Raw genomic sequence first — 15029 nt, 5'->3', positions numbered from 1 at the left:
CCCTTTGGACCGTAGTGCCCTCAGGCTCCTCTGTCCATGGGATTTCCCAGTCAAGAATACGGGAGTAGTCTGCCATTTCCTCCTCCACAGGATCTTCCTGACCCAGGGGTGGTATCTGGGTCTCCTGCCTTAGCAGGTGGATTCTTTACCACTGAGTCACCACGGAAGCCCAGTAACACAGCCAGTAAGTGGCAAATCTGGGGTTGAAACCCAATAAATCTGGTTGCAGACTCCATTTTGCTATGCAGCCTCTTATAGACTTTACTTATTTATGTTTATTGTGAGTATCCCATGCACACACCACAGAACGTCGGTTCCACGTGAGGCAGTTATCAGCTTAGTCCCTAGAACCCCAACCTGGAAGCAGCAGGCACTGAATTTGGTAAGAAAGAACGTTTGAAGCTCTTGCAGCCGCTCTCCAGCCAGCACAGGCGGATCAGGCAGGACCATCAGGCAGGACTGCAGAGGCACGCCCCCCCTGCGCGGACTGGCCTTCGCCAATGACTGACGGAGGAGCTGGCGCAGGCGCACTTGTCCGACTCGAAGCAGCCGCCCTCATTCGCTGATGACTGACGTGGGATCAACCCAATGGAAACGAGGCTCTCCGGGAGGGGGCGGGGCACAGGGGGACAGTTAAATTTGCGCGGGATTGGTTCTAAAGTAGTCATGGCTGCCTTCCGCGATATGGAGGAGGTGAGCCAGGGGCTGCTGAGCCTGCTGGGCGCCAATCGCGCGGAGGCGCAGCAACGGCGGCTGCTGGGGCGCCACGAGCAGATGGTGGAGCGGCTGCTGGAGACGCAAGACGGCGCCGAGAAGTGGCTGCGAGGTGAGGACCTGGGCGGGCGGGCCGAGGGGCAGCCGGGGTCCGTGTAATGGGAGCGGTGGCCAAGCCAGTCACGAACCTCCTCCCTTTTGGGCGCCCCTTCCCCTAACCTATTTCCCCGTGCAGGTGAGCATTGTCCCCTCTGAGCCTCAGTTTCCCCATCCATGCAGTGGGCTTCAGGATAGCAGCGGGGGTTTGTGTGTTAGTCGCTCAGTACTGTCCGATTCTTCGCGACCCCCAAGGACTGTAGCCCGCCAGGCTCCTCTGTCCATGGGGATTCTCCAGGCAAGAATACGGGAGTGGGTTGCCGTACCATCCTCCAGGGGATCTTCCCAATCCAGGGATCGAACCCAGGTCTCCCGCATTGCAAGCGGATTCTTTACCATCTGAGCCACCCAGGGGGTTTAGTGGTGAATATATGAGTTTGCAGGCTCTGCCGCTCTGTGAGCAGGAGCTGGGGTACTCGGTTTGAATTGAAACTCAAGTGTCAAAACACCGGGTTTGAATCTCAGCATTCCCACTTCCCAGCTGTGAGATTTGAGGTGACTTACTTAACCTCGCAATGCCTCTTTTTCCTATAACTTGGTTGTAACAATAAATAATCCACATCTTCCTGCTGAGGTTGTTCAGATGTTTTACTGAGCACCTACTGTGCCCAGGCATAGTGCCAGCCCTGGGGTGACAGCAGGGAATAGAGCAAACACAATCCCTGGGGTGCGGGGGCTGCTGATACTCTAGCCAGCTGAGGGAGGGGATAGACGAGAAATGAATTTGTCAGGAGGTGATGGGCTAAGCATTTCAGCCCTTAACTCATGAGCCCTGTGGTCCCAGTCCAGTGGCTTACCTCTCGAGCCTCAGTTTCCTCATCTGTGAAATGGGGCTGCTGAAGCACCCCTTTGATGACTCAAAGTGAAATTCACAGAAATGACGCTTGCATAGCACTGTGCCCTTGAAAGGGGTGGAGGTGGGGGCTGCCCATATTGCAGCTTTTCTCAGCATCAGGGTATTTTGGGTTTTTTAAAGGCTTCAAACTTTTTTTTTTTGTGGTAAAGTTGACGTAATGTGAGGTTTACCATTTTAACTATTTTTAAGTGTCCAATTCAACAGCATTAAGCACATTCACATTGTTGTATAACCATTACCACCATCACCTCCAGTGTGCCATCGTATGGATACGCTATATTTTGTTTATCCATTTATCACTGGACACTTGGGCTGCTCCCACCTCTTGGCTATTGTGAATAATGTTGCTGTGAACAGGAGGGTACAAAATAATCTCTTTGAGTCCTTGCTTTCAATTCTGTTTTTGTATTTCCCCAGAAGTGGAAATGCTAGATCAGATGATAATTTGATATTTAATTTTTTTTTGAGGAAATGTCATCGAGTTTTCCACTGTGGTTTCAGTGCCAGGGATTTGTAATGCCTTTTGACAATTACACTTTATGAGGAGGTGCCATTTGGGTTGAAACTTGAATGAGCTGGGAGCTAACCATAGGATGCCTGCGGGGGAGGAGTGATCCTGGCAGACGGTTCTCTCAGGGACAAGGTCATGAGGTGAGAATGAGCCTGGAGACCCAGGAGAAAGAGGTGGGTGAGGTCAGCAGTAGCCAGAGCCTGCTAGCCCCCAGGGGGAGTTTGGATGTTGGTTCTAAGCATGTTGGAATCCGCCTTTCAATGCAGGAGACTGGGGTTCGATCCTTGGGTGGAGAAGATCCCCTGGAGAAGGAAATGGCAACCTGCTCCAGTATTCTTGCCTGGGAAATCCCTTGGACAGAGGAGCCTAGTGTGCTACAGTCCATGGGGTCGTAGAAGAGTCAGACATGACTTAGCAACTAAAACAGCAACTGCTAAGCGTGGTGGACGTCCTGGGCCGGGTCTTCTGCTCTTTCCTCCTCCTCCTCCTTCCTTTTCTCCTCTCATTCCATTAACTCTACTTCCGTGGGTGGTTGGGGAGAAGATCAACATAACCCAACCTGCTGGGTTTCAGCAGAATGGATGGATTTGGGGCAAGGAGAGAAGAGTCAGCATTCTAGGGTGCTGGGGTTTGATCAAAGAATCTAGTTCAGGTTCTTCCCTGGCAGCAGTCCAGTGTTTAAGACCCATGCTTCCACTGCAGGAGGCTCGGGTTTAACTCCTGGTCGGGGAAGATCCGACACGCTGCCCAGCATGGCCAAAATAAAGAATCCAGTTCAGATCCCGGCTTCGGAGCTAAGTTTGTGGACAAGTCACTTCTTTAAACTTCTGTTCATAGCCTCTTGAATGCAAGGAGGGCTAAGCCGCCCTCAGAGGGTTGTGAGAGTACACAGTGAGTTAGGGCTCCCCGGTCACCCGTGGCCAGAGCACACATGTAGGCAGTGACGGCTTAGACTGAACATCCAGGAGGCTTGGCTATGGTTCGGACGGTGCCTGGAGAAGGGGCGGGAAGGCTGCGTAAGAGAGCCAGACCCCCAGCTCTCCCGACAGGAAGTCAGCAGGCACCGTCTAACACAGGTCAAGAAATAGCAGCATAAGCAAATTATTTAGAAATATGAAGGCTGATGCCAGAGAAAACAGTGAGGAGTTTAAGTGGCTGCTTCAGAGGGTGGAGAGGCTTAGAGAGGAGTGTGTGTGTGTGTGCGTGTGTGTGTGTGTGTGTGCATGCGCAAGTGTGTGTTTAAATTTTCACAACCATAGACATGTAGCGCTTTGATTAAAAATTAACTGGATCTAAGTTTGTAAACGAACACTGGCCCTCTGAGAAGCGTTGTCATCTGTGTCTTCTCTGGGTTGGCCAGTTTCTCTCACTCAATGAGAAGGAACACAGTAACCTTCTTAGGATGTTTTTGATCTTTTCAGATGTTCCGTTCCAAATACATTTATTCTGAGTAGGTGTTGGCTGATATCTAGCGACTGTAAGACACAATTTGTGCCTTGAAGAAGAGAGACAAGAAATAAATAGGCCAGGGTGATGGCTAGGAGCACGGTCATGCCCCAGGAGGGAGAGGACAGTGTCCATTCTGCCTGACTTGGGCATTATACAGGAGGTCCTCAGGCTGGGAACGGGTGTGCCCGATGGGAGCATCCCTGGAGGACAGGCAGACAGGGGCCCAGGAAAACACATGAGAAAACATGGCATGTCTGCACGCATTAATGAAGCATCTTTGCAGCCGGAACAGAGGGAAAACACGTGCTCGGGAGAAAAGCAAGGAGAAAGGAGGTCAGCAAGGAGGGCGAAGGTGCCCCTAGACCTTATCCTGGAGACACTGGGGGGGCCCTGGGAGGTCTTTGAGCAGAGGAGTGGCTTAGCATTCAGCCTCTGATGCAGCCACTCTGAAGGCAGAGAGCAGCACAGACTAGCAACAGGAGCAGCCAAAGCAATGCAGGGGGGCTGACAGGGCGGTCCTGGAGGGATGAAGGACCAGCACGAGGAAGGAGGGGCCCTGCCAGGATGGGTGGCCAACTGCATCCAGAGAGTGAGTCCTGGGCTTGTTGTCTGGGCAACGGGCTGGAGAGTGATGTCATACATTAAGACTAGGTGGACAAAGAGGGACTGGAGTTTCTTTGCCTGATGAATTCAGGTGTGACTTGGTGAAGTGGATACACTGAGTCAGATTCCAGGTGGGACCCTGGTGGGACCCTGGTGGGTATTTGCAAATAGGACGATGGGTCTGGGAGCCACAAATGGAAGTGGGCATAGATGGGGGAGCTGAGGCTGCCCTCTTCTCCGGGGCTCTCCTGGGGAGCCTGAGTTGAGGGGCTCAGACTTCACCCCACCCTGCAGAGATCCTCACCGCAGAGAAGGAGGTGGCCCAGAACCTCCTGGATGCAAAGGAGCAGGCACACCAGGGTGGTGTCGAGCTGCGGCAGCTTGAAGCTGAGCTTCAGAGGGCCAGCGAGGAGGACGCCCGTCTGAAGGCCAACCTCCTATATCCTTTCTTGCATGTGCGGAATGGTTGGACCCCAGCCCCGCCTGGGAGGCACCTGTTCATGCTAGAAAACACACCTAGAGCAAATGGCTCGGGGCTGACAAGGTTGGTGTGAGGTGGGAGCATGTGGGCAGCCCTGCCTCCAAAACCAGGGATCCTTAACTACCTGCTTGACTCAGCTCACAAGAGAACTGAAGGAGCTCAAGGAGATTGAGGTGGATCTCGAAAGACAAGAGAAGGAAGTCGACGAGGACACGACAGTCACCATCCCTTCAGCTGTGTAGGTCCATAGATGTGATGTGAGTGCATATCCCTGTGAGTGTGTGTGTGTGTCTGTAGCCCATGGATCTTTGCTAGAGTTAACCCTGGAATGACTTCTTTTCTCTATTATTTTTGTCTTCTCGCACAGGTACGTGGCTCAACTTTATCGCCGAATTAGTAAAATCGAGTGGGATTATGAGTGTGAGCCTGGGATGATCAAAGGCAGTATCCTTTGTGGGGAACGTGAAACCCTGGGCACTGCTGGGGAGAATTAGATGGCGCAGACGCTATGGCAGATCCCACACACTGAACAGCATGATCGTACGAACAATTCCACTTCTGGGAATTGGAATATGACCCAGTTTCGCTCTGAGTGTACCCACAAAAGAGTGAAAGCAGGGACTCGAACAGGTGTTTGTACATCCATGTTCACAGCAGCACTGTTCACAGGAGCCCAAAGGTGGGAACAACCCAAGCATCTATCAGCAGATAAACAAAACGTGGTCCACCTGCACGGTGGAATATTATTCAGCCCTAAAAAAGGAAGACATCCTGACACAGTTTACACCGAGAATGAACCTGTGGTATAGTATGCTGAGTGAAATAAATCAGACACAAAAAGTCAATACTATATCATTCCACCCACCTGAGATCTCTAAAGGAGTCAGTTTCATGAGGACGGAAAGTAAGATGAGGATGATCAGGGTGGGGTAGGGGGAGTCAGTGTTTAATGGAGACAGAGTTTCAGTTTTACAAGGCCCTTCCCTGGGAGCTCAACTGGTAAAGAATCCACCTGCAGTGCAGGAGACCCTGGTTCAATTCCTGGGTTGGGAAGATCCCCTGGAGAAGGGAGTGACTACCTACTCCAATATTCTGGCCTGGACAACTCCATGGACAGAGGAGCCTGGCAGGCTACAGTCCATGGGGTCGCAAAGAGCTGGACACAACTGAGTGACTTTGACTTTTCAGTTTTACAAAATGAGTTCTGGAGATGAATGGTGATGGTTGCACATCAGCGTGAATATACTAAATGCCACTTGACAGGGCACCTGAAAATGTTTACGGTGGTCAAGATAAATTACATAGATTTTGCCATAATTTTTTAAGTACACTGTCAGGATTTACTTTTCTGCTTATGAAAATGTGTTTCAGTCTCTTTTTAAGCTTCGTCTGTTTTGTTTTGGCTGTGTGGGGTCTTTGTTGCTGCACGGGCTTCTCTTTAGCTGCGGAGAGCAGGGGCTGCTCTAATTGCAGTGTGCGCTTCTCACTGTGGTGGCGTCTCCTGTTGTGGAGCACGGGCTCTAGGGCGCACAGCTTCAGTATTTGTGGCGCACAGGCTTAGTTCTTCTGTGGCATGTGGGATCTTCCTGGACCAGGGATTGAACCTCTATCTCCTGCATTGGCAGGCAGATTCTTCATCGCTGAGCCACCAGGGAAGCCCCTCTAAGTATCTTAATAATAACAATTGCAAGGCAGTATCCTTTTGTCACGGGGTTGAGGGAGAGGGCAGTGCATGCTGTCTTTCCTTACATCCGTGCTCTCAGTCCACCACGGCCCCAGCGTTGCCCAGCCCATCCACCTGGACAGCACCCAGCTCTCTAAGAAGTTCATCAGCGACTATCTCTGGAATCTGGTGGACACGGAGTGGTAGCCCGGAGCCTCTGGGACTGCGTCGCACAGCCCCACTCAGTGGGAATCAGCTGTGGTGGGTGGTCAGTGCCTCGGTGGTGAGATCAACTTAAAATTAAATGTTGACACATAAATGAGTTTTTGTTTTTTACTGATTTTCTCCCCACCCCCGCCCGTTCCACCCTCCTGACTTTGGCCTCAGATGCTGGACTAGGTAATCAAAGATCCCACTTAACCTTGCCAGGGCTGCAACTTCACATCTATAACAGTGCATGCCAATGACACCGTGGTAGCCAGTAACAGATTCCAGGTCTTCATCTGGGATTCCAGTGTGGCCCCGTTTCTATCGGTTCAGTCTCTTGAGTGCTGCTTTGTGCCCAAGGTGAAGACACAACGTGAAGGTGCCAAGGATCTCTTCAGCCGATGGAGGAGTCAGAAGTGATCGGATGCCACTCTCAGGCTAGAGAGTGTCCAGGGTGCTGTGGGACCTCAGCTGGGAAGGGAACCTGCCCCAGAGGTGGGGGTGGTCATGCTGGAGCTAGAAAGGAAGAGCCAGTCACAAAGAGGTTATGTAGGGGCCCATCCCTGGCTCCAGGGTGGACTGTGTGTATTGGAGACCACTGGTTGCCTCCCTAATATTTCTTCACAACTTGGTAAGAAACTCCTTTTAACTGCCCAAATCAAAACACAACTTTCCCTAGTCTCCTTTGCAGTTAAAATCAAGACAATGAAATGTAAAAAGAAGTGTTGTATGTGATTTCTCCTTTAAAGCCAAGGGAGTATCCACTTTCCCTTCCCCTCTATTTTCTGGAATTTGGGTGTGATGGCTGGAGCCCTGGCAGCTGTATTGCCACACGAGGAGGGGCGACATTCTCTAGAAATGATAAGAGCCTGGTTCTCTGATGATGGTGGAGCTGGATATAAATACTGGACTTCTTGGGTGCAGGGGCTAACCTGCTGTGTGTGTCTTTCTTAGTTTAGTTTTACTATCACAGACACCCATAATAAACCCCCACTGACTGAGCATGCCGCCAAAGCCTGGGCCAGCCAATCAATGCATTCACCTAACCCCCATCCTCAGTGACTGAGGTGCTACTACCAGTAGAAGTTTATGGCCAGCCTCCCTACCTGTCTGAGGGCAGCAAGTGAGAAGTAGGGTCCCTTTGCTATCAAGTGCCTCCTGGATACAGCTTTGCCTGAAGCCAGTAGATTCAGCAGTTACATGAGTTTCTGGGTGTTGGCTTTTGTGCACCTCTGTACAACTTACAATAAGTACAATTTGTATTTCTTGATCAGAGAAGGACATTTCTAGGCAGAAGGAACAGTAAGTTCTAGCAGCACCTGAGTACATCAAACGGGCACTAAAAATAGTTCATTCCCATACCCCTTGGAGGTCCTAGGGCAAGTAATCCTGCCTGTTGGGTCCAGGAGATAGACCCCAAAAAGGGGTTACTAGTGTCACTGAAATGCAAGCATCTCAAGGCCATATGGCTCACAAGTTTCCCAGAACTTCAGAGGCCCTGCTTTAATGCCGAGGGCCTGGCTTTACATATTCAAGGCTATGTTCCCATAAGCCCTCCTGGGCTGTTTTCATTTTCAAGGTTGGCAGAGTTGTTTTATGATGTGAAAAAGAAGCAGAGCCCTGCATTGGTACCTTTGGCCTCCAAAGGGCAAAAGACTTGACCTAGGCCAGGGTTTTCCTGCCTCAGCCTTTGCAGTGCTGGGGCCAGTCACTCTGCTGGGGGCTGTCCTGAACATCATAGGATAATCTGGCAGTAACCCTGGCCTCCACCCTGTAGATACTGGGAGCCAACCCCTGTCCTGAAAACCCTGGGGCTTGGTGGGGGGGCAGACCTACTCAGGGCTGTGTCCTGCTGACACAGCCAGCCTCCACCTGCTCCCCTGCAGGAGTGAAGGTGCCAGGAGGGCTCCCTGCCCTGAGAGGACTGAGGCCCAGCCGAGGGTCCCAGGGCTGGCAGAGAAGTGTATTTCCCTCTAGTTCAAATTTATGGGCATAGAGTCCCTAGGAGAGAAAGCTGGTGATGGAAGGCAGGTACAGTTAAAGGCAAAGTTTTCTCTGGGCCCCAGCTCAGGGCCTGAGCCCCTTCCCCAGGGATCTGCTCCCCTGCCATAATCACACCCCCCTCCAAGCAGTGGCTTTGTTCGGGGAGGGGCCTAGGAGGCATTGCCTGCCTGCCCAGAGCTCAGTGACCAAGAAGAAGGACATTTGACATTTGAAGGAGGCTGTATGGACAAGATTCAGAGGGGCCATGTCCAATCTCCCCAGGCAGCCCCCTGAGACCAGCCCAAGGAGTGAGCAAGGGGGTGAGGCACGCAGCCCAGTGGGGCCCGATGGGCGGGTTCAGGGAGGTGCCTGAGCTCACAGGGGCCGGGGAGGCCCTGGCCCTCTGCATGCCTGGGCCCTGACTCACTGCCCAACACTGGCCAGACGCCCGGATGGCCTTGGCCCACGGCCTCCAGCCTGCACCCCCACCCCTGCCCCGCCTGCTATCCCTCTGAGAGCCAGCCCATCAGCAGCCACCAGCCTTTTCCCAGATTATGGAGGCTGGCTAGGGGCACGTTGAACACTAGGCCAGCTTTGATGGGGGTGCAGGATCAGCTTTCCCCCTACCACCAGGAAGGGAGCACAGAACCTAAACCTTGGTGCCCCCAGAACTGAGACTTGACCCCACACACCCACCCCATTCCTCTTCTGGCATCCCCTCAGCCCAGCACCACCCCAAGCTGGTGAGGGGGATCCATTTTACAGGTAGGAAAACCGAGGCACAGCTTGGTCCAGTCAGTTGCCCAAAGTCACAGTGACACCCCCTCTCTGGGAGGCTGAATCCAACAGGGGCCCCCCAGGGTCCATGGAGGAGAGAGACTCTTGGCTCTATAGATGAGAAATGGACTCTGAGGCGCCTGCCTCTTATCCAAGGTTACCCAGGTGGAAAGAGACCAAGAACTGGAACTCAAGCCTGTCCTTGGTAGAGCCCTGGCAGGCAACAGAGCACTTGAAGTCCTTAGTAATCAGTGGTTGCTGGTCTGGTATCCACACACCTGGCCAACCTGGCTTTTTTTTTGCCTAGAGACAACACAGCTAACATTTCAATGATTGTCTTTCAATCCGTTTTCTATGCTTTCATAAATTTTCATATAACTGACATCTCAGAAAGTAATGTTTGAAGACTGCTTTAAAACACTAAAGTTACATTGCTAAACGCTAATTCGCCTCAGTTGTGTCTGACTCTTTGTGACCCCATGGACTGTAGCCCACTGAGCTCCTCTGTCCATGGAATTCTCCAGGCAAGAATTCTAGAGTGGGTTGCCATTTCCTACTCTAGGGGATCATCCTGACCCAGGGATTGAACCCATATCTCTTACGCAACCTGGCTTTTAATTGGTGTTTCTGGAGAAAATAGGCAAGGGTATATGGAGTGGAGAGGCCGACCGAACCTCTCACCTGGACCTCTGGCAACCTTGATGGGCTGAGGCTGGGGAGAGGCTGGGAAGATTGACCGCAAGGGATCAATAGAGACACAACAGTGCGTGGACCACCCCCAGGACGGCTCTAGGACCTCCTGGTGGCCTCCTCACGTGCCTCAGCAGTGTGCAGCGGACATCTGTGACCTGTCAGGCCCCCTCCAGGGAGCCACACTACTGTGGAGGCCATGAGCAGGTGCTGTGTGCTGGGCCGCAGTGTCCTGCAGTGATGGAACCAAGGCACAGTGAAGGTAAGCTGCTCACGAACGGCGTCACAGCTGATGAAGGCAGAGCCTCCTGGAGGCCCCTGGGAGCAGGAGTAATTTGAGCCCAGACAGACCTGAGCCCCCAGGGGACAAAAGTATGGAGACAGTGACCCAGGCAGAGGCAACAGCAAGTACAAAGGTTCAGAGACAGCAAAGAGGCCAGCAAGGAGAGAATGAGAGGCCATGGGGCTGGATCAAGCCAGGCCTGCAGTCCACAGTGAGAAATGAGGAGGATTTTCAGATTCTGGGGGTGGGGTGGGGGAGCTCAGAGTTGGGGCTTGGGAAAGGAGAGTCTGACACTGCCCTCTTGACACAGGTCATGGTGCAGAGGCCCAGCCGACTAGGAGAATGGATTTGCTTTGAACCCCCAAGCTCCCAGCCTTCTGCCCAGTCATAAGCACAGCTTGGGAGAGGAGGCTGTGATGTAAGCAGAGCAGCTGTGCTGGGGAGGGTGGAGCCCCTCCACAGAGGGCAGGAGTCAGAGCTGAAACCTGAGCTGCCTGGAGGGGAGGCTGGACAGGACCCAGGAGTCCTGGGGGCTGTTCCCCCGCTTCTCAATTCCACTCCACACCATGGGGTGCGTGATGTGACCTGTATTTGCTCAAATTCCAACTCTCAGCCGCTCTCATCTCCTCATCACTAAGGGAATTCACTGCCTAGAGGAGGGGGGCCCTGCCCCCCACCATGGGGGAGGGGCCGGCATGCGGACAGCTCTCCCCCTCCCTGCCTTCCCTTCTTTCCTCCCACGGACCTGGGCTCAGCCCCGCAGGCTCCAGCCTGACTCACCACAGGCAGCTGTGGTTTCAGATGCCTGTGGGGGCTGGGGGTTGGGGGTGGAGGCAGCAGAGGATGTCAATTGGGGTGTCAGGCTTGGAGGAGCAAATTCCTCCCACTACCCGGCTGGTGTTGGTTGGAGCTGTTGAGCCTCTTGGAGAGGCGGGAGTTCAGAGTCACCTGCCCATACCCTGTCCCCAGGGACAGCAGCTCCCAAGCTCCAGTCTGCTCCCCACCCCTTTGGGGGAGCCCACAGACCAACTCCAAGCAGCCGGCCAGCTGCCCCTCATCTTACCTGAGTGACAACCACGCCTTTCTCCAGGGGACACCCTGTGAGCCCAGAGAGGTTCACCACCACGGGCTTGCCTTTTAGGCTGCCGCTATTGAAGGATAAAAAGGCAGGGCATCTAGGTCTCGCCAGAAGCTTGGGACCCAAGCTCAGTGACCCCAGCCTCCCATTTCCCATCTGTAAAATGGGCTCTGGGCCTGGCCCCTCCTTCGGCTGCCACAGAGAGGCTGCAACAGTTAATTCCCAAGAAGGGTCTGCTCTTATTTTTCCTGACACTCTAATCCTGTGTGTGTCTCACAGTCACTGGCACGCTGGGGGCGCCGAGGAAGGATTTCAGTTACTACTCCCTTCGTCAACAGAAAACTGCCCAGGCCAGGGATCAGCAACTTCCATCACCTCCAGTCTCTCCCAGGCTCTCCCTCTGCCCGGGGACCACCCCCCCCCACCCCCCCCACCAAGTCCTGCCCACCCTCCCCACTCAGCGCTTTCGGCCACTGCCTGGCCCCTCCCGCGCGCGCCGGGGCTGTTCAGGCTCATTTGTCCGGTTTGCCACGCGGCTGAGCATGGAGTCAGTCAATCAACCAATTATCGAGCGCCCGCCTGCAGGCCCCGGACGCTTCCTGTGCGGTCCGCTCAGCTCTCGCCCCCAGAGGCAGTTTGGAACCTTCCCAAGACAAAAGGTGGAAGGAAGGAAGGAAGTGCCACCCTGTGGACACAGAAAAGATCGCAGTCCCGGCGGCTCCCGGTGCTTCCCTCTGCCACCGCTACACCCGCCACCCGCGGAGCCCGGGAGGCGGGGATTAGCATCGCCCGGTTTGCAGGTGGGGAAACGGAGGCTCGGATGGGTCCAAAGTCACGCAACTCAAGCCAGTCTGCACCTTTTCCCACCCACTGCCTCCATACTCCGTGTCCTCTGCCCTTGGGCCAGGTCCTGCAGGGAACCCTGTTTCCCACGTCCTACTGGGTTCAGCACAAAGGGGCGCTGGCGGGAGGGGGGTGCTGGCGGGAGGCGGGGCCTGGAGGAGGGGAGAGGCTAGAATCTCCTCTCTCTGTGCCTTGGACTGGTCTCCTCCCAGCTCCCACAATTCCTGGGCTCCAGCAATGCCACCCCTTCTGCTGTTATTTCTGGATGCCTCATTGTCCCCGCATTTGGTCTTTTTTTTTTTTTCCTGTGCTGTGCAGCACACGGGGTCTTAGTTCCCCGACCAAGGATTCACCTGTGTCCTGTGTAGTGAAATCTCTGAGTTCCTAACCACAGGACCCTCAAGGGAAGTCCTATTTGGATGAGCCGGATTTTTAGTTGAAGCATGTGGAATTTAGTTCCCTGACCAAGCATGATACCCAGGCTCCCTGTGTTGGAAGCACAGGGTCTTAGCCTCTGGACCACCATGGCAGCCCTGAAGTTTACCATCTTAACCAAATTAAAGTGTGCAGTTCAGCAGCGTTCAGCACATTCGCTTTGTTGTGCAACCTTGCTCACCATCCAGCTCTTTGCTCCTGCAAAACTGAAAGCCTGTACCCATTAAACACCAACTTCCCCTCCTCCTCCCCAGCCCCAGGCACCCACTTTCTGTCCTACTTTCTGTTTCTGGGAGTTTGACTGCACTGGGAACTTCAAGGACAGCAAGGAGATCAAACCAGTCAATCCTAAAGGAAATCAACCCTGAGTATTCATTGGAAGGACTGTTGCTTGAAGCTGGAGCTCCAGTCATGATGCGAAGAGCTGACTCATTGGAAAAGACCCTGATGCTGGGAAAGATTGAGGGCAAGAGGAGAAGGAAGTAGGCACCAGAGGATGAGATGATTGGATGGCGTCACTGATTCAATGGATATGAGTTTGAGCAAACTCTGGGAGACAGTAAAGGACAAGGAAGCCTGGCGTGCTGCAGTCCATGGGGTCGCAAAGAGTTGGACATAACTGAGCAACTGAACAACAAGGGACTTCATATAAATGGAATTATACAGTAGTTATCTTTTTGGATCTGGCCAATTTCCTTTAGACAATGTCCTGGAGATTCATCCATTTAGAGCATGTTTCAGAACTTTCTTCCTTTTTCAGGCTGGATAATATTCCACTGTGTATATACACATTTTATTTATGCATTCACCTACAGATGGACACTTGTGTTTGTTCCATTTTTTGGCTCTTGTGAATAATACTATGAACACAAGTGTGCAAATATCAAAATCCCTGATTTCAATTCCCGGATCACATGGTAGTTTTATTTATTTTTTAAAATTTTGGCTGTGCCTGGTCTTAGTTGCGGCATGAAGGATCTTTAGTCGAGGTGTGTGGGATCTTAGTTCCCTGATCAGGGATCGAGCTGCACCTCCTACCTTGGAACCACAGGATCTTAATCACTGGACCATCAGGGAAGCCTTGTTTTTTTGTTTTTAATCACAGCCATACAAATGGCTTGTAGGTGGCATCTCATTATGGTTTGTCCCATTTAGTCTTTTATGCTTAGTTCCTTGTATTTTTTTCCCCATCCAATAACCTGCTGTGTTCTTGTTTCCCACTTGAAACGCCAGTACTATCTGTGGCTTGACTGCCACACCCGAAGATAGTGTGCTGAAATGCCCTTGAGGTCAGACTCAGGTAAAGCTGGGATGCACAAGAGACTCGGGGTGCAGGGGACTGAGGAGAGTGCAGACCACGTACCCCGATGTCTATGGCTCTGTACAAATGTTATCACAATGAAGCCAGATTTGTGATGTGAAACCTCTCAATTTATTTCTATCTTAGCAATGAATTTAATAGAATTAAATTCAGGGAAAAAGTTTTTTTTGTTTTTTTTTTAAAGGAGAAGGATGGGGAGGAGGAATAGTTAGAGAGTTTGGAATGGACATGTACACACTGCTATGTTTAAGATGAATAACCAACAAGGACCTACCATGTAGCTTAGGGAACTCTGTTCAATGTTATGTGACAGCCTGGATGGGAGGGGAGTTTGGGGGAGAATGGATACATATATGTGTATGGCTGAGTCCCTTTGCTGTCCACCTGAAACTATCACAACAGTGTTAATCAGCTATACTCCAATATAAAATTTAAAAGTGAAAGTGTTAGTTGCTCAGTTGTGTCCAACTCTTTGTGACCCCATGGACTGTAGCCCTTCAGGCTCCTGTCCATGGAATTCTCCCAGGCACACTAGAGTGGGTAGCCATTCCCTTCTCCAAGGGATCTTCCCAACCCAGGGATAGAACCTGCATTGGAGGCAGATTCTTAAAATTGAAAAGTTAAAGAGAATCCTTCCCTGACACCTCCCCCACCTCATATAAAAGAGCCTCTTGCCAGTCCTGTCTCATTATCTTTTAAATATTCTTCTAGAATAATCTTTTAAAGTAATTTTTTGTATCTGTTTCCTCTTCTAAAATGTCATCTCCTTGAGGGCATAGACTCTTACTGCAGTGTCCCACACTCCTTGAACATGAACTGGCACACAATGGGTGCCCAATATTTGTTGAATGAGTGAATAAGCAGGAAATTTAGCAAAACTTCAATTCAGCACCCAGCAGAGCTGCTCCCCAGCTGAGCACAATATCCCCTTAGAGGCTGCAGCCTGTGTTGACGCTGTAGGAAAATACTCCCTTTCCAG

At 52.1% G+C, this 15029-nt stretch overlaps 1 protein-coding gene across 1 annotated transcript; it reads left to right on the top strand.

The window, feature by feature from the left end:
• The first annotated feature begins 666 nt into the window (after positions 1-666).
• On the top strand, positions 667-6640 carry SPC24 (SPC24 component of NDC80 kinetochore complex). Its single transcript, XM_052644134.1, has 5 exons — positions 667-826; positions 4584-4728; positions 4904-5008; positions 5138-5214; positions 6534-6640. Exons 1-5 carry the CDS (start codon positions 667-669, stop codon positions 6638-6640), a joined length of 594 nt encoding a protein of 197 aa, XP_052500094.1.
• Positions 6641-15029: the final 8389 nt, after the last annotated feature.

This window comes from Budorcas taxicolor, chromosome 7 (assembly GCF_023091745.1).
Source record: "Budorcas taxicolor isolate Tak-1 chromosome 7, Takin1.1, whole genome shotgun sequence".
In the NCBI taxonomy this organism is placed as follows: domain Eukaryota; kingdom Metazoa; phylum Chordata; class Mammalia; order Artiodactyla; family Bovidae; genus Budorcas; species Budorcas taxicolor.
Note: the sequence above shows the minus strand (reverse complement) of the source record. Positions and strands in the feature narration are given on the sequence as shown.

Coding starts and splice junctions, on each gene's coding strand:
- SPC24 (XM_052644134.1), top strand. CDS start 667: ATGGCTGCCTTCCGCGATATGGAGGAGGTGAGCCAGGGGCTGCTGAGC. Junction 5,009..5,137: donor GTCACCATCCCTTCAGCTGT/GTAGGTCCATAG, acceptor CTTCTCGCACAG/GTACGTGGCTCAACTTTATC. Junction 5,215..6,533: donor GCCTGGGATGATCAAAGGCA/GTATCCTTTGTG, acceptor CCGTGCTCTCAG/TCCACCACGGCCCCAGCGTT.